We start from the raw sequence: 19084 nt of genomic DNA, 5'->3' as shown, positions 1-19084 counted from the left end.
AAAAAATCTTTATTGAATTTAGACACAGTAAAGCAATTGTTACTTTAATTTAGTCATATATAGTAATCTAATATGATCAGAGCTTTAACTTGTCCATAGCTACCTGGCATGATCATATTTACATTACCCTATACTTTTAATTAATGTTTCCCTCAAAAAAGGCACACTTAGAAACAGATGTATTTGTTTTAATCTTGATACTTCATAAACAACATTTGCTACTCCTTTAGGCTAATCACTATGAGAAGCCATGAAATAAGGCCTGACCCATCACAAAACCTAGAGATTGCATTCAGCAAGTTTGCTATATGGTACAGAAAATTAATTTCACTGATTTTCATTTTTTTCCCACCTTTTTCTGACTGCTCTACAGGCTGTATATTGATGGTCCTTTTGGAAGTCCATTTGAGGAATCACTGAACTATGAGGTCAGCCTCTGCGTGGCTGCAGGCATTGGAGTAACTCCATTTGCATCAATACTCAACACCCTGTTGTATGTCATTTTGATCTATTTTGTTAATCCAAATAGAGAACTGCCAATATTTCTGATATCTCTCTTTTTAGTATAAAACAATTCCTTATTGAATTATTCTACTTGTTGATCAAGGACCTCCATTTACTGATTGATGAGAGGAATAATTCAGTGATTCTCAACATGTGGTCCGTGGCTCCTAGCATATTCTCTTGTAGAAAGATGTCATATCACAGTTATGAATTCCTCTGTCCTTTTCCTCTGTTAAAAGTCATTTGCCTCCATCCTTCATTTTCTATGTCCTCATCAGCGGTAAGTGGTTCTACTCATTCATTCAGTCAACAAATATTTTTGAGCACCCATGTGCCAATAGGTCTTACAGGTATTGGGAAGACAGCAATGAATGAAAACAGAGTCCCTGCCCTTAAAAAGCTTACATTCAAATGGGGCAGGTAAAAAAGAAAGCAATGAGAAATATAAATAAAATTCTTTCAGAAAATATTAGAATTACGACAAAATGTAGACATTAATGGATATGGAAATAAAGGGCTGGGTTTATTGTTGAAGTATGGTCAGGCTTTTCTGAGATGACAACTGAACACATCATTCCTTCATTTATTACTTAACAAATTTACAACAGACTAAAGAAAGTAACTTCAAAGGTGAAATTATGGCCGGGCACATTGGCTCACACCTGTAATCCCAGCACTTTGGGAGGCCGAGGTGGGTGGATCGCTTGGGGCCAGGAGTTCAAGACCAGCCTGGTCAACATGGTGAAACCCTGTCTCTACTAACAATGCAAAAATCAACCAGGCGTGGTTGTGCCTGCCTGTAATCCCAGCTACTCCAGAGGCTGAGGCATGAGAATCTCTTGAACCTGGGAGGTAGAGGTTGCAGTGAGGGGAGATGGTGCCACTGCACTCCAGCCTGGGTGACAGAGCGAGACTCTGCCAAAAAAAAAAAAAAAAAAAAAAAAAAAAGGTGAAATTGTCTGACCAGGAAATACTATACTAAAACTTATTTTAGTTTCAGGATTATAAGCAAAAGTTAATTGATTTATATTCTTATGAAAACACAAAGCAAAATGAAAGTAGAAAGTTATTCTCAAATCTATTCCATTTACTTTTTTTTTGCAGAACCAAAAAAGCAATAATAAATTTAAGTGATGTGTTTGAATGATATTTTATTTCAGTTTTAAATACTAGATGTAAATTTGGTACTTTCTGGAGGTTCTTACAAAAATGATCATGTTCTAAGCCAGAAATAGTTTGTTTCTGACAACATATTACAAGTTATTTGGATACCTAATGTTATGAAAAAGGAAGATCATTTTCTTAACCTCAAGCCTACTTTATAAATGGGGATCCAAACTTGGAATTATGAGTTGCTGGAATGCATTACATCGTACATGATTGTGAAATCTCTTTCTTTAATGATTTTTAAGAGGGGGTAAACAACCAAGTTTCTGGAATGGTTTTGGCTCATTTTGCCGAAAAGCCAGGGCAAGACTAAATGACCTTTGGAGCCCTACTCAGTCTGTGATAGAATTCACTGAAAGTTGAAAACTTGTTTTTTTCTGAGATGCAGATCCCAATATTATTCTGGTCCAGTTCAGTTATGGCCTTCAACTGGAAATGGATGATATGCACACTTGTGAATATTATTCACACTTAAATTCATTGAACACTTAAACGCCTAAATTCATGAAGTATGTCATATCCTTGAGTCAGTATATTGCATATTAAATTCATTTAGGTCTCGTGGTAAGTGCTGTATCAGATGCTAGAACGTAAATGACTGATTTTTCTATTGGTTGCTTACTAATGAAAAGCAAACTTTCAAAAATATAGGAATTCCTTAATATTTGTGTTTGCCATCCTAATCACTATCATGTTATTTTAATTTTAAAGGGATGACTGGAAACCATACAAGCTTAGAAGACTATACTTTATTTGGGTATGCAGAGATATCCAGTCCTTCCGTTGGTTTGCGGACTTACTCTGTATGTTGCATAAAAAGGTAACATTAGGGTTGGTTCTAGTTTTGCAATTTTTCAAATTAAAAATAGTTATATCTTCTATATTACAAAATCAATAAATGCTTGCCATAGAATAAACCATAGAAATTATGCAGAGAAGTAGCAAGGAAAGAAATAAGTCTCTTAAACATAAAAATCAGAGATAATATCTGCTAGCAATTAGGCACACATCTTTTCAGATATGGATATTTGTGAGTACGCATATATATCTAATATATTTTAACATAGAAAAAATCATTTCTATGTTTTAACATAGTGTGTTTCACATAGAAATGTATGCCTGTGGCTAAAGGTGATGAGGGAAGACAATGGAGGGAAATACCAGAAGGCACCTGCTGTAACACCTTCCATCCTTTGTTCTGATAGCACTTACCCTTGATTGCCATCTTCAATACTGCAAATCATCAGACTTTTTGGTATACGATACAAATCTCAACAATCCCAAATTCTGTGTTTTATTTTTTGCAGAGACAAAGCAGGAATCTTTTCCTATCCTACCTGTAATATTTGACCTATTTATCTTTATTCACATTATACAAGTGATACACATATGCATCCTTGCTATAAATATTTCAAACAATTCTGATAAAGTAAAGTCCTCTCTTACTATCTTCCCTACCTAATCTATGTAAATAGAGGTGACTCTTAAGTGTTCTATAAATTATATCATACTATTTATATTGTTTATGCAAATTGCTTTATTAATTGATTACTATGTCTTGACTATTTTTTGGTATTAGTGCATATAGAACTACCTCATTGTTTTTCCCAGTGCCAACAATTAGAGATGATAGACCTACCTGATTCTTTTAGAGTATTTCATTGTATAGATATATCTAGTTTACTGAACAATTCTCTAATGTTAGATACTTTTTTATTACAAAGAATGCTGAAATGGATATCGTTATATATACCTCTTTGTGCATGTATTCACTCATTAAGTCAGTCATTCTATCATTCAGTGTGTATTTATTAACTGCTTACTATCAATCTGAAACTATTCTAGGATCTGAAAACTCATCAGGTGGCAAAATAAAACCAAGTTTCTGATCTCATGTGGTTTACATTCTAAGGGGGCAAGATAGACAACAACCAATAAATACATCGAGCGTCAGGTTCTGAGATTCGGGTTAGGACAAAGAAGGAAGGGAAAGTAGGAGTAAAGCAGCATAAACAGTAGAGAGTGTGCTAATTTATATTGCATGTTCAGGAACAACCATCAAACAAAATGCTATAATGCCATTTGAGCAGACTTGACTGAAGTGAATGAGCAGACTAGACACATATTTTGGAGAAAAAAAATCAAGATAGAGAAACCTAACTTCATAGGCAAGGGCTCTGAGGCAGCAGTATGCTTGGTGTCCTGAAAGAAGAGAAAGGAGAACTATGTGGATGAAGCAGAGTAAGCAAGAGAAAGAATAGTAGGAGAGGCAATTAGAGAGGTAGTGTCCGTGCTTTTCTGGGAGGAGGTAGGTTACGTAAGTCCTCCAAACTTTATGCAAAATAAATAAATAAAAATAAATAAAAAGATTGGTTCTGGGTATGTACCTAGAAGAATTAAAAGCAGGGAATTGGACAGGTATTTGTATGCCAATGCCCATAGAAGCATTATTTACAATAGCCAAAGGATGGAAACAACCCAAATATGCATCAATAGATGAGTGGTTAGACAAATATACATGTACAATGTAATACTATTCAGCCTTAAAAAGGAAGGAAATTATGACACATACTACATGGATGAACTTTGAAGACATAATGCTAAATGAAATAAGCCAGACACGAAAGCACAAATATATTATGCTGTCACTTATAGGACGTCCCTAGAGTAGTTTAATTTGCAGAGGCAGGAAGTAGAATAGTTTCTACATATGCATCCTTGCTAAAAATGTTTCAAACAATTCCGATACAGTAAAATCCTCTCAGGTTGCCAAAGCCTTCGGGGAGGGGGAAATAAGGGGTTGATGTTCCATATTTTTTTCTAGACTATTTATTTTTGCAGGTATATTTTTGCCTCGTGCATTTTTGTACAAGAGAAACCAGAGCCAATTGCTGAATAAGCGGAAGGCAGGAACAGGAAAAAGCGTCTATTCGTTTTGTTTTATATTTGCTAGCATGCATAAATTAAATCACGATTGTCTTTTTTTCTCAAGAAAATCATGTTCTTGATGAGTAAACTGGTACAATTTTGAGACTTTTAAGGAATAAAATAAGGAGTATTCCAGAAGGACTAATATTTGTGTAGCATTTAGCATGCTAAATTTTATATCTATAAAGATAACAGAAAATTATTCCCTACCACTACCACCATCAGACCTAATTCATACCAAGAGGCCAGATTATTAACGTTAGAATCTGTTATATATATTTGTGTGTATGTATGTGTGTGTGTATTCATTTTCTTATAGATATTGACTATGATAAGCTGGGTTGTGCTAAATTCTAGAATCACATATGTTAGAATAGGAGAAAATCTGAGTATACCCACAGAATTGCAATAAGTCTATTCCTTTTTCTGTCCTCTCAGTTTTGGCAAGAGAACAGACCTGACTATGTCAACATCCAGCTGTACCTCAGTCAGACAGATGGGATACAGGTATGTGGTTGATGTTATTGTAAATTAAACAAGCCTCTTGATAATAGATTTACTGTAGGAGCTGTGGTGGAAGAAAATTCCTGCAGGCGGTTCGAACAGAAGTTTCCTAGAGGAAGGCCTCCTTTGGAATATGTCCAGAAAAGTCATAACTTGTCCTTGAAGTCAACCATATTATGCCTTCCATTTGTCCTTCTCACAGGGAGCTAGGGCAGACTCAAAAGGTCTGACCTTTTGAGTCTGCCCCTCCCCTCTTCACTGTTGCCTCAAGTTCTTCTAAAATTCAGACGACACATGAACAGCCATGTGATTTCTTTTTATTGAGGGAATGTTTTATGTGGAGAGAGAAGATGAGTTCATATACAATTAAGCTTATTTCTAGACAAAGAAAACTAAAAAATAATGATAGCCATCATGCATTATTTATTTACTGTTCTAGGAACTGTGCTAATAATTTCACATATATTAGTTTATGTAATTAAAACAGTCAAGCAGTAAGTGTTATTCCCATTTTGCAAGTGATGAAACTAATATTTGAAGACAACATTGAAGAGCTGGATTGGTGTATAAATCTAGGCATGAATGCATTCACAAATTTTATTTTGGTACTTTTTGTCATACATTTTCACAATACTTCGAATACAAAATTTGAATGTTTGTCAGTTACCTCAAAACTAATCTAACTCTAAGTTTTCCAGTCATATTTCTACCCTACTTGGTATGTAAAAAGTATTTCATTTTACCAGTCTCACGAAGTAAGTCTATATCACTTTGCCTCCTGGTATTGCGATAATTAAGGTATGAAGCATAATTTGCATTTGGTTCTCAGTTTGCCTGCCTGGGACTCAGATACTTCCTCCTTTCTCCGCAGTTCACTCTGACTCTTCACATTGATTTAGATCCAATGCTCTGTTAATTGCAAACAGGAGCCCATTCACAGCCATTTGTTGATAGACCCAATTTTGGAGTTCTGCTGTCTTGAGCTGGCTTGTCTAGGATCATTTCCCCAAATTTACGATAACAATTTGTAGTATTTTACTTATATAATGAGCCAAATATGACAACTGTATTTGTGGTGCCAAAATACTTCAATGAAGTCTCTGTGCTGAGCCTTTTTGAGATTGACCAATTAGAATTCATTGTTTGTCTTACATTGCAGTTCTTTAAAGATGAAACAACTAACTGAAGTCTAAGAAAATTAGCCATTTGTCAGAATGGCATTCAAGGAGATTAGTTCTAACAATTAATTCATTTAAAAATCAAATTTTTGTAACTTTTTACCAGAATAGATTTTGTTTGTTTGTTTAAAAACAAATGGAATTCAAGGAGATAATGGATTTTAAAAGAAAGGAGAAAAGAAGTGATATTTTGAAATAATTGTACATAATAGTTTGCCATTTGATACTTACATTCTTTATATCACAGCAATTTGGTGGGAAGCCGCAGCACCAGCAGTAACGATGTTAGAGAACTAGGTTGCTTAACTAAATCTCGAATAATGTAGTGCTTTCTTTTTGGCAGAAGATAATTGGAGAAAAATATCATGCACTGAATTCAAGACTGTCTATTGGACGTCCTCGGTGGAAACTTTTGTTTGATGAAATAGCAAAATATAACAGAGGGTAAGTCCTATACCTCAAAAATTTGATATGTGGCTAATAAATTAATTAAAATATTTTCAAATAATTACATGAAGTTTAAAAATGAATTGGCAATGAGTTTACAAATGACAAATTCACTGAAACACTCTTTCACTATCAAAGGAAGAAGTAAGGCAGGCATCGTCCTACATTTTTGTAATTCCAAATAATTAAAGTTTGGCTTAGAAATAGTCTATAATGTATTTATGAACTAAACTCTCCTATCTGATTATAAATTTGTATAGGCCTGTATTAAAAATGGGTATTCGTTCCCACAGCATATATCAGGTAATCCTAGGAAAAGTTTTCAAAATCATGTTTGCAAACAAAGAACTTTACAATTAGTTCTAATAACAAAGTCATTTAAAAATCACATTTTTTATACCTTTTTTTACCAGAATGAATATGTTTTTTGTTTGTTTGTTTTTAAAAAAACCTTCTGCATTGTAATATGCAGTCTTTAAACCTAGAATATTTCCAAAAATATTATTTAGAAACTATAATTTTATAAACAATCTTGTTCTTATAGACTATGTGTCTATGATCTGAAGAAATTACCAAGAAGGAAAGCTTTCATTTTAGGGTACAGACCAGCCAGCCCATTTGTCTTTTGTAAATTGATCTTAGTGCAGTGCACTGATCTATAAGAATTCTAAGAAGATTTTGAAAACTATATAACCACTCACATATTTTTAGGTTTACATCTAAATAGTTTCATCTTAAATTTACATAGTTGTAAAAGATGTGATTTCTAACATATTGCAGATATTGACATTTTGTAATTAACATAATTTCTTTAAACATATCCACTGGAATATAAATATAGCTAGATGATATTGTCATTTATTACAAAAATACATAAACTCTTCTTTTAGCAGTTGGATGTTTTACATCATTCTTTTTCTTTCATTTGTGTTGTATTTCTGTCCCATTAACCCATGTAATTTTATCAAAATTCAATTTATTTTTACATTTGAACTAATCATATTTTTATTGCTAACCTAATCCTAATCATACTTCTGCAAAAAGAATGAACATAAATTAAATATTTCATTTTAAAATTTCCTGTAATCATAAGACTCTAGTGTTAATTTTTACTTCTGGCTTGAGTTATCATTGCAATTACTTTATATAGTTGAATACTTCATCATTTTTAAAATATATTTTTATAAACATCAAAAGGATATTTGATTATAAATGCACAGGCCAGCTTATTAAATAGATATATTTTTAAAAATCCAATTTAGGAAATCATGGATGAATATTATTTATTGAAGAAATCACTGATTCAAGATGATCTCTATCTCTACCTTCAAAGATTTTGTTTTAGAAATTACAGAATGGGGCCGGGCGCGGTGGCTCACGCTTGTAATCCCAGCACTTTGGGAGGCCGAGGCGGGCGGATCACGAGGTCAGGAGATCGAGACCACGGTGAAACCCTGTCTCTACTAAAAAAATACAAAAAATTAGCCGGGCGTGGTGGCGGGCGCCTGTAGTCCCAGCTACTTGGAGAGGCTGAGGCAGGAGAATGGCGTGAACCCGGGAGGCGGAGCTTGCAGTGAGCCGAGATTGCGCCACTGCACTCTCCAGCCTGGGCGAGAGAGCGAGACTCTGTCTCAAAAAAAAAAAAAAAAAGAAAGAAATTACAGAATGGAGCTTGGGAAGCAAAATTTATGAAGAAATAACGTTACCCATGTGATTCAGATTACAGTCATGTTTAAAACACTTTTATAGTATTACCCTTCCCTTGATGAAGTAGTTTTGGGATGAAGATGTAAGCATGATTTACAAAGCAGAACTTTTTTGTAATATTCAGAGTTGAAATTTAGAAAAAAATGATTTCAACCCACTTTTGGCTATCTTCCTTTCCCATCTTTCTCCAATCTCACCCATCTTAGATGTGATAATCTTGTCATACTCATCTGTCTCTTGCTATGCATTGCAGACATGTTCCTCTTTAGTGCCATTTATTGACTTCTGACAAGAAGTTTTTTGTTGATTTTCACTGTATATTGCTGAAAACTGAAAGGTTCTTTGGCTGAATTCAGAAACCAAATTCCTGAAGAGCAGATTATTTACAGGGAAATAGATTGAGGCTGTTGGTTCCTACAGTTAGTTCTCAAGAAGTCTCATTTGTTAGGCTGTTTGTGTTTTAGAGCGATTTGTGTGTGTGTGTATATTTAGCAATTTGTTCTTTTTCTGGAAAAAATGGAAAACTGGTTTAAGAAGAGCAAATGTGCACCATCTGCTGTTGACATTTTGTACAATACTTTGACTTTCTGTATTGATTCTCAGGCAGGTACCTGAAATGTGTTAACATTTTTTGAAGGATTTTTATGTAGCATACTTAGGAAAAGAATGGATCAACATTCTTCAGGTCTCATTAACTGGACAAAGGCACCGCGTAAATGGATGATTTCATTTGTGATGTAGCATTTTGATTAACCTCATGCACATAAATTGCTGAAAACATATAGAGGTAACAGTAGGGAAGATAGGCATATAAGTTAAGCTTTTAAAATATCATATGTTGGGCAACACTTTTTCACTTTCAGAAAGTGATTACTTATTAAACCAGTAGGCATTAGGTTAGTATACTATGTAGAATATAAATTTAAATTGCATTAAACACTCCTGGCCCAGAGGTAATGACTGGTAACTCTTCGTTATGTATTCTTACAGAAGCTTTTGTAAGTTTGTGTGAGAATATGTTTGTGTACTTATGAAAGTATATGTAAACGTATGTTTGTATGTGTGTGTGTGTGTGTGTGAATATATTTAAAATCGAAACCTTAGTTTTTTAACAAAAATTGAATCTATGACAAGTAATTCTTCAGCTTACTTTGTTGTTTTTGTTGTTTTATTTTTTTCTTGGCTTTGCTAGGAAGAACCAACTAACTTTTTAATGATGTGCTTCTTTTGATCATGGACAATTTCTGTGTAATTGTACCTCAAAGTATTCTAGAGTATGAATAACATGACTGTTACTACCCTAATTATTTATATTTGGATTACTTATATTTCTTTACAGTTAAAAATAGTGCTGTGGTAATTATCTTTGTACATACTTTCTCATGTGAGAGTATTGCAGTAGATTAAGATCTTTGAGTTCAAATTGCTGGCTCAACAGGTATACACATTTGGTTACTGCTCTACCAAAACTAAAAGTCAGAATTAATTTACTTTCCACATGTGTGTGACAGTCATTCCTTTCTTTTGCTGCTTTTTTTAAATTCAGAAATTGAATTATATGATGGTATTATATGATCATGGAAAGTGAAGGAGCTTTGGGAGTCAACCTGCCTTCATTTTTATTTTACAAATGAAGAAGCTAGGACCTCAAAATATAATGATTTAGCAAAAGCCATGGTTAATGAGCCAGAATGCAGATATGAACACAAATCTCCTGACTGCAAGTTCATTGTGCTTTGCAGCAGGACATAGTCAGCTTGTCCCAGATAAAGAGTGGCAATCTTATTTTACCATGTTCCCCTTAGATGGGAGGTAGGGAGGTGCTGCAAGAAACTCCCATGTTTACTATGAATGCTGTAGCAGAATGTTAACTGTAACACTAAAAGAATTAATAACTATTTTTTTGAAGTAGAGATATTCTAAATATTACATTGTAAACCATTTAGTATTTAATAAACTATTAGAAAATTATTTATTATGTCTAACCCAAACTTGGTTTCCTATTGTTTGTAATTAAAATGTATATCCTGTTTTGAGCTGTGAAGTTTATGCATGATGCAAAGAGAGAAAGAAAAGTTGAACTTTATTTGGCTTTTTGAGTAGAGAATTACTACTCTGGGATTGGGTGAAATGTTTGAGATTATATCTTTATTTTACTGCCTTGTAGTGTTTTCAAACAATACAAATTAAGAATAACTAGGTTTAGTCTCACATTTACTCCTGTGACCCTGAGTCAAGTGACTCAGTTCTCCTGGATCTGTAATACAACGAGTGAATAAGCTCTCCGGAGTGATAAAGTTCTCATTAGGTAAGATTCTGCACTTACAAATCTACATGAAAAAGCAAGTATGAACATTTATAGAACTAGTTTCTGATGTCTACCCCCAAACCACATTTTCTTCTTAGTACCCAAATCTACCTCCACCCATTCCGTCAAAGGCTATGTAGACAGGTCTCCAGATGATTGTTGGATTGCGGCACTCTAATGCAAATCTATGCAAATGAATTGCAAAGATTCCTTGTAGAATTCGAAAAAGAAAAAAAAAAGTAAGATTTCATTAAGTTAGTGAGAGTGACATTAGGGAATCCTCAAATCACACACACACACAAAGGATATCAGAGAGTTAAGCTAGTTAATAATTGCAAAAGAAAATGTTAAAGAAACACAAAAATCATAATATCCTGTGTGATGTAAAAATAATGATTTTTATTATTATTTATTTTATAATTAATACTTGATTTTATTATCAAGTATTTAAGAAGTGCCTTTAGGAAATCTGAAAAACTTGCCAAACTACTCTATAATTGCCCTGTCAAAGCCAAGCAAGCCCATAATGGTATCCTGTTGCCGTAATATGGTGTTGACAGAAAGTTTATACAAAGAAACAAAATGACTCAGTTCTCTTTTCATTTTAATGGAAGCTACATTATGTTTCAGTAGTAATTTAAATTTTATTAAGTATAACATCATTTATTTTCATATATTTTTATTTCTTTTGCTCACTTTGGGTTTAATTAGCTTTTTAAAATTTTTACTAGTTTCTTAAAATGGAAACATAGGTCATTGATTTCAGACTGTTTTTCTTAATAAAAGTGTTTAATGCTATACGTTTTCCTCTAAACACCACTTTTGCTAAATCTTATACATTTTGATTTGTTTTCATTTTCATCTCGTTCAAATATTTTTTATTTTTTATGTTTTTTCTTTGACCCGTGGGTTATTTAAAAATGTTGTTTAATTTCCAAAAATGCGGAAATTTTCCAGGTATCTTTTTGTTCTTAATTTCTAGTTCAATTGGGATTTGATCTAAAAATGAACTACTTGTGATTCTAATCCCTTAAAATGTATTGACACCTGTTTTATTGCCCAGAATATGTTCAATCTGCCGGGCGCGGTGGCTCACGCTTGTAATCCCAGCACTTTGGGAGGCCGAGGCGGGCGGATCACGAGGTCAGGAGATCGAGACCACGGTGAAACCCCGTCTCTACTAAAAATACAAAAAAAAAAAAAATTAGCCGGGCGTGGTGGCGGGCGTCTGTAGTCCCAGCTACTCGGGAGGCCGAGGCAGGAGAATGGCATGAACCCGGGAGGCGGAGCTTGCAGTGAGCCGAGATTGCGCCACTGCACTCCAGCCTGGGCGACAGAGCGAGACTCCGTCTCAAAAAAAAAAAAAAAGAATATGTTCAATCTTGGTGAATGTTCCATATGTACTTAAAAAGAATTTGTATTCCATTATTGTTAGATAGAACATTCTACAAATGTCAATTAGTTCCGGTAGGTTGATAGTGGTGTTCAAGTTTTCAATATGCTTACTGAATTTCTGTCTGCTTATATTAATTACTGAGAGAAGAGTATTGAAATAATTAACTATAATTATGAATTTATCTGTCTTTACAGTTCCATCAGTGTTTGCTTTATGTTGAAGCTTTTTAGTTTCAGTGTTTAAATCATTTACATTTAATTTAATGAAAATACGGTTGGCTTTAAATCTAGCAGTTCACCATTGCTTTGTACTTATCTATTTGTTCTTTCTTTCTTTGATTTTCTTTTTTTACCTTGATTTGGGTTGAGTATTTTTTATAATTCCCCTTTTTCTCTAATGTTAGCTATACCTCTGTATTTTTTTTTTTCTTTTTAGTAATTGCTTTAGGTTGTTGGTTCCTGAACTGGATTCCTCGGACCAGTGTCAATTAGAATCTTGTTAGAAAAGCAAATTCTTGAGCCCTATCGAAGATCTGCCAAATCAGAAACGAGGGATGGGGAGACCTAGCTATTTGTGTTCTATGAAGTCTCTAAAATGATTCTGATGAAGCCAAAATTACAGAAACGTTCTAAGTTCACAGTATACATCATTAGCTTATCACACCCTATTTTATTTTTTATGTTTATATTTATGTTTATTTTTTAGAGACAGAGTATTGCTCTGTTGCCCAGGCCAGAGTGCAGTGACATGATCTAGGCTCACTGCAACCTTGAATTCCTGGGCTCAAGAGCTCTTCCCACCTCAGTCTCCTGAGTAGCTGGAACTACAGTTGCATACCACCATGCTTAGCTAATTTTTAAAATTTTTCATAGGAATGGGATCTCACTCTGTTGGTCAGGCTGGTACTTTGAGTAATATTGTAACACTTCATGTACTTCCATTTCTTCCATCCCTGTTGCTATTTTTGCATTCATCTTACATATATATGTTATAATTCTCATTATTAGTATTTTTTGTTTTAAACATCAAGCACGTATTAAAAAGATTAGAAATTAGACAAAATAAATATTTTATATTTACTGACAGATTTTACTATTTTGGTGTCTTTCTTTCCTTTGCTTGATTCAAATTTCCACCTGATTTTATTTTCCTACTTCTTGAGTAGTTTTCTTTAGTGTCCTTTATAGTGCTGGTTTGCTGACAATAAATTCTTTCAGCTTTTGTTTGTATACAAAGTTTTTATTCCATCTTCATTTCTGAAAAATCATTTTTGTTTGGCGTAAAATTTGCTTGATATATAATAGTTGATGTCTTGTTTTATATTTTAGTACTTTGAAGATATCACTTCATTGCCTTCTGACTTGCACAGTTTATGACATAAAGTTCACTTTCATTCTTATATTTCATTCTTATATTTTCTGTTGATGATTTGTAATGTGTCTTTTCCCCCAGTCTGTTTGGTTTTATGTTTTTCTTTTTGTCACTCGTTTTTAGTATTTTATTATCAATTGCCTAGGTATAATTTCCTTTGTGTTTATTCTCCTTGAGATTTAATGAGATCGTTTATTTATTTTTTTCTTCTTCTCCCTTGGTCTTCTCTCATGTTGGACTGTGGTTACATGTATTTTTGACTAGTTGGTATTATCCCACGGGCCACTTATGCTCTGTTGTTCTCTTTTTTTTTTTTTTTTTTTTTTTCAGTTTTTGTTCTCTGTGGGCTTCAATTTGGATAGATTCTAATGCTTTTTCTTCAAGTTTACTTTTTCTTCAGCAATGCCTATTCTTTTATTAACTCATCTAGTGTATTTATCATTTCAAATATTGCATTCCATCTCTAGAATTTATGTTTGGGCCTTAAAAAATATTCTATTTATCATCTCATTATGATTATGCTTTTCTTTGAATATATGAAGCCTGTATATCATCACTGTTTCAATGACCACGTCTGTCATCTCTATCATTCTAAGCCTGTTTCTGTTGAATGCTCTTTCTCCTTGTATTAGTTTGCTAGGGCTACCATAGCAATATACCACAGACTCGTGGATTAAACAACAGCAATTTATTTTCTCATAATTCTGGGGGCTGGAAGTTTAAGATCAAAATGCAGGCAGGACTGGTTTCCTGAGATCTCTCTCCTTGACTTGCAGATGGCTATGTTCTTAATGCCTCTTCACGTGGCTTTTTCTCTGTGTATGCACTTCCCTGGTGTCTCTTTTTGTGTTCAAATTACTTCTTATAAGTACACCATTCAGATTGGATTAGGGCCTACCCTAGTACCTTCATTTTAACTTAAATTGCCTTCTTAAAAGCCTTATCTCCAAATGCAGTCACATCCTGAAGCACTGAGGGTTAGGACTTCAACCTATCCCATAACACTCTTAGTTATAGTTCTTGCTTTCTTGCTTTTTGAATTCCTGGTACTTTTTTGTTGATTTCTGTACATTTTAAAGTTTAAATGTTAGGTGCCAAATTTTGATTTATTTATTTTAATAGTGTTGGACTTGTTCTGACATGCAGTTAAGTTACTCGGGTTCAGTTTGATCTTTACAAGGCTCACTTTTAAGATTTGTTAGTGGAAGTCCAGAGCAGCTTTCAGTCCAAGGCTAATTTTACCAATATCCCCTCTACTCCTTGCAAATAAGGTGATACGTTTCTGAGAATACAACCCATTTCCCTGTATTTATAGGACTTTCTATTCTGGTGTGTGTGAATACAAATTATTTGCAGTCCTGTGTAAACTCTGGCAATTATTTGTCCTGTTGATCTCTGATAGCTCTTGACCCACATTCATGAAGTTTCTTATCATATATGAACAGATTATTAATCAAAGACTTGAGGATTCTCCTCTACCAATCTCCAAGGCATCTTTCTGTGGATCTCCCTTCCCTTCCATATTCTGCTCCACAAATTCCAGCTGTTTGGGCCTTAAGGAACTCCGTTCTTTGTCTCCTCAGTGTAATCACCAATCTTTGCTGGAGTTTCCCCTGTCTGCTGCAGCCAGTAGATTGACTCCAGGCAACAAGCAAAGAGAGTGACTGTGCTTAGCTTGTTTTCTTCCCTTTTCTCGGGGATCATAGTTCCATGCTACCTATTATTCAGTGTCTGAAAATACTTATTTCATCTATTTTGTTTGCTTTTCTCTAGATTCTTAATGTAAGAGGGTAGATCTACTCCCTATTACCCCATCATGGCTGCAAGTAAAATTCTATTTTCACAGCTTTTAGTTTCGTTTTTCAAGGTAAAAATTTTTAATAACTTTTTTTTCAGTATTTACTATTAATTTTTGGCACCAATTTTAATGGATTCAGTGTCTTTTGTTCAGCATGAGTTATTCTGAGATAATTAAGACATACTGGATTTTCCCAAGATATGAGATGAAATATTAATCATTTTGATGTCCTAGGAAGAATCAAATGCAAATCAAATTTGGGAAGAAGGTCAATTTGAAATATAATTTATTTTCTGGGATTTATTTAGCCTATTTGTTAGAGATATGTATTATTTAACTACTAAAATTTTGTATTAGAGAATAATAAAACTGCTTGGAATTTGTTACCATTATTGCAGTGCATAAATAAAAAAGAACTAGATGAATATGTTTTTTGTTTTACTGTGAATATAAATTAGCCACTTAAAATTATTATTTCAAATTGGTAGTATCTTTTTTCTTTCCTTCCTTGTTCATCACTGCTTTTGCAAATCCATGTAGGAATTTTAGATAACTATGTGTAAAGTGTCTAATAAAAGAAGAATTTACATTGTCCAGTGTGGACTGAACATCTATTCAGAGGTCAGCTGTTTAGCAATTGACATCTATCAATTGCTGCTCTTAATGTGGTTGCTGGTTTCACCAATGACAAGTCATGAAAAGACTAAGGCAAACATAAATCTCTGCCTGATAATAAGCGTATTTGTGCTCATAGGTACATTCTTTGAATTATCCTAAATTCTAGAACGAAAAGTATGAGGTAAATAAAATATTTTCCTGGTTGACATTCACATTTGGAAATAATTAGAAAATTGTTTTCAATATGTAAAATAGCAAGAAATTGACTTTGTTAATACTTTAAACCATGCTCATAAAACATACTTCTTGTCATGTTCTGCCTAATTTTACACCTGATTTTCTATTTCCTCTGCTCTTGTTCTAGGAAAACAGTTGGTGTTTTCTGTTGTGGACCCAATTCACTATCCAAGACTCTTCATAAACTGAGTAACCAGAACAACTCATATGGGACAAGATTTGAATACAATAAAGAGTCTTTCAGCTGAAAACTTTTGCCATGAAGCAGGATTCTAAAGAAGGAATGAGTGCAATTTCTAAGACTTTGAAACTCAGCGGAATCAAAGAGCTGTGTTATGCCAAAGAATAGTAAGGTTTTCTTATTTATGATTATTTAAAATGGAAATGTGAGAATGTGGCAAGATGACCGGTCACATTACATGTTTAATCTGGAAACCAAAGAGACCCTGAAGAATATTTGATGTGATGATTCACTTTTCAGTTCTCAAATTAAAAGAAAACTATTAGATGCACACTGTTGATTTTTATGGTGGATTCAAGAACTCCCTAGAGGAGCTGAACTTGCTCAATCTAAGGCTGATTGTCATGTTCCTCTTTAAATTGTTTTTGGTTGAACAAATGCAAGATTGAACAAAATTAAAAATTCATTGAAGCTCAAATTCCATTTTCTATGTTGTGTATAAACAGAGTAGCTTTAATTTGCAAGCACTCCAGGCAAATATATTAGATGTTTGAAAACACAGCACAAGACTCTGTATTGATACGAGTACTTAGTATCAATGTCTAATCATCTCCACTACTTATGCTAATACCTCTATTTGATATCTGAAGACTATATGCTAACTGAACCTTCCTCAAATGTTGTTATAGTGTCTATTTTTATATATTTTTTTCTTTTTATTCCCCTCTCTAGGGAAATATGCCTTCCCTTAGCATGCATTAGACATGATTTAATAGGTCCCTTTCATCTTTATTTAATCTATCACTATTGCATGGTAATGAAAATATTCCTACTATAAATTATAAAGGGATATATATATATATATATATATATATATACTAACAACTTTTTCCTTTTTTTCAGCATTTTTGTCTCTATTATTATTATTATTTTTTTTCCCAGGTAGGCTTTGTCTTAGGCTGTAGCCTTTAAGGATACTTAGTTAATTTGCACTTTGAGACCAAAGGACATCATGTCTGTCAGTAGGGACTGAATATAAGATTTATCTCCTTTGTCACACATTGGTTTATGATGGAGATATTGAAATTCTAGTCACATTCGTGAACACTAAAACCTGTATTTTACCTTTTAAGTAAGAGGAAATATTATATTCTTATTCAAACTTAAGTTTAGCATCCAGAATATTACTGTTGCACTTTTTGGTATCCTGAGTTTCCATAGGGAACTGTTGGGTTTAAAGTCACTGTTGGAACTACACTGTGTGATCTTATAAACTTATGTTCCCTGGCTATCATATTCTTGGCTCAGAACAATATTCCCCATTACTATCTTAAGAATTAAGGCATTCATGGCTCACGCCTGTAATCCCAGCACTTTGGGAGGCCAAGGCGGGTGGATCACGAGGTCAGAGTTCAAGACCAGCCTGACCAAGTTGGTGAAACCCCATCTCTACTAAAAATACAAAAATTAGGCGGGTGTGATGGCGGGCGCCTATAATCCCAGCTACTCAGGAGACTGAGGCAGAGAATCGCTTGAACCTGGTAGGCGGAGGTTGCAGTGAGCCAAGATTGCACCACTGCACTCCAGCCTGGGTGACAGAGCAAGATTCCGTCTCAAAAAAAAGAAAAAAAAGAATTAAAGCATTCATACAGTTTAGTGATTTTGTTTAGTAGTCAGCTATCAATTGCTATCAAATATAACACATTGCTGAAATCAGCGGTGTGACTTACCTTGCCATTGTTAAAATTTTACATAAAACATAACATGATAGATGCTAAGGCCTTTTTTTGCTATAATTCACCAATAGCAATCAAGCATGCTAACCCATGCTGAATGATATTTACTTGTAGATATTTCTTCCTTTCCTTGAAATTCTCCTTTCTATGGAAAGAAGATGAACCCAAAAAAGTGATAGGAAATGTGGAATGCTCATGCAGATTTAGCTCTGAAGGCATATTTAATAACTAGTATGTCTTGACAACAGTTTTTGGATTAAAAAGAATTTTCATAAAAACATTTAACAGAAAGAACTAGTAAAAAGAAACTTTGAGTTAGTCCAGGCTTAATGTGCAATACTGACTCTATACTGATCATAATTTATTTATGTGATGATATTAATGCACCTAATTTCATTAAAACAGGTAGAAGATTTTTCAAAAGAAAGATAATGTTTCAAAGCTAGTCTGCCATTCTAGATGAACCTCCTTGCTTATTTAAGTTCCAGTAGGTGTTCAAATGTTAAATGTTAAACATAGGTCATCTTTGCTTCTGCAGGGCTTCATCTTACATGTTTAAGAGAACTTTGTTTTATTTTAAGGGATTATTCCTATAATATAAGCCTTAAATCACTAATTTTAGTAGCAATAAATGTTAAAATTGAAATGGTGCTGTTGAAATTTCTATAAGCTCACTATAACTTTGGAACAAATAAAGCAGCAACATTCGTTCACAAGATGATGCAAGTTTAGGAAACACACTCTGCTTGTCAGGAATTAGCGTTTGCACCGGCTATGGTGGCTCACACCTGTAATCCCAGCACTTTGGGAGGCCAAGGCAGGCAGATCACTTGAGGTCAAGAGTTGAAGACCAACTTGGCCAACATGGTGAAACCCCATCTCTACTAAAACTACAAAAATTAGCCAGACATGGTAGTGGGTGCCTATAGTCCCAGCTACTCGGGAGGCTGAGGCACGAGTATCACTTGAACCGGGGAGGCAAGGCCGAGGTTGCAGTGAGCTGA

At 34.0% G+C, this 19084-nt stretch overlaps 1 protein-coding gene across 4 annotated transcripts in view; it reads left to right on the top strand.

Moving 5' to 3' along the window:
* The window catches only part of NOX4 (NADPH oxidase 4), a 169657-nt gene extending 152913 nt beyond the window's left edge, over window positions 1-16744 (top strand). For 3 of the 4 annotated variants that reach the window (XM_055283208.2, XM_063642020.1, XM_055283209.2), the window contains 5 exons: window positions 374-493; window positions 2383-2491; window positions 5038-5106; window positions 6625-6725; window positions 16291-16744. In XM_055283208.2, coding sequence (XP_055139183.1) covers window positions 374-493; window positions 2383-2491; window positions 5038-5106; window positions 6625-6725; window positions 16291-16411 — 520 coding nt within the window. In that variant the 3' untranslated portion in view covers window positions 16412-16744. The remainder of the gene's footprint in view (window positions 1-373; window positions 494-2382; window positions 2492-5037; window positions 5107-6624; window positions 6726-16290) is intronic. The other variant, XM_055283211.2, reaches the window with a different exon arrangement.
* The last annotated feature ends 2340 nt before the right edge of the window (window positions 16745-19084 follow it).

Source organism: Symphalangus syndactylus, chromosome 6 (assembly GCF_028878055.3).
Source record: "Symphalangus syndactylus isolate Jambi chromosome 6, NHGRI_mSymSyn1-v2.1_pri, whole genome shotgun sequence".
NCBI lineage: Eukaryota > Metazoa > Chordata > Mammalia > Primates > Hylobatidae > Symphalangus > Symphalangus syndactylus.
Note: the sequence above shows the minus strand (reverse complement) of the source record. Positions and strands in the feature narration are given on the sequence as shown.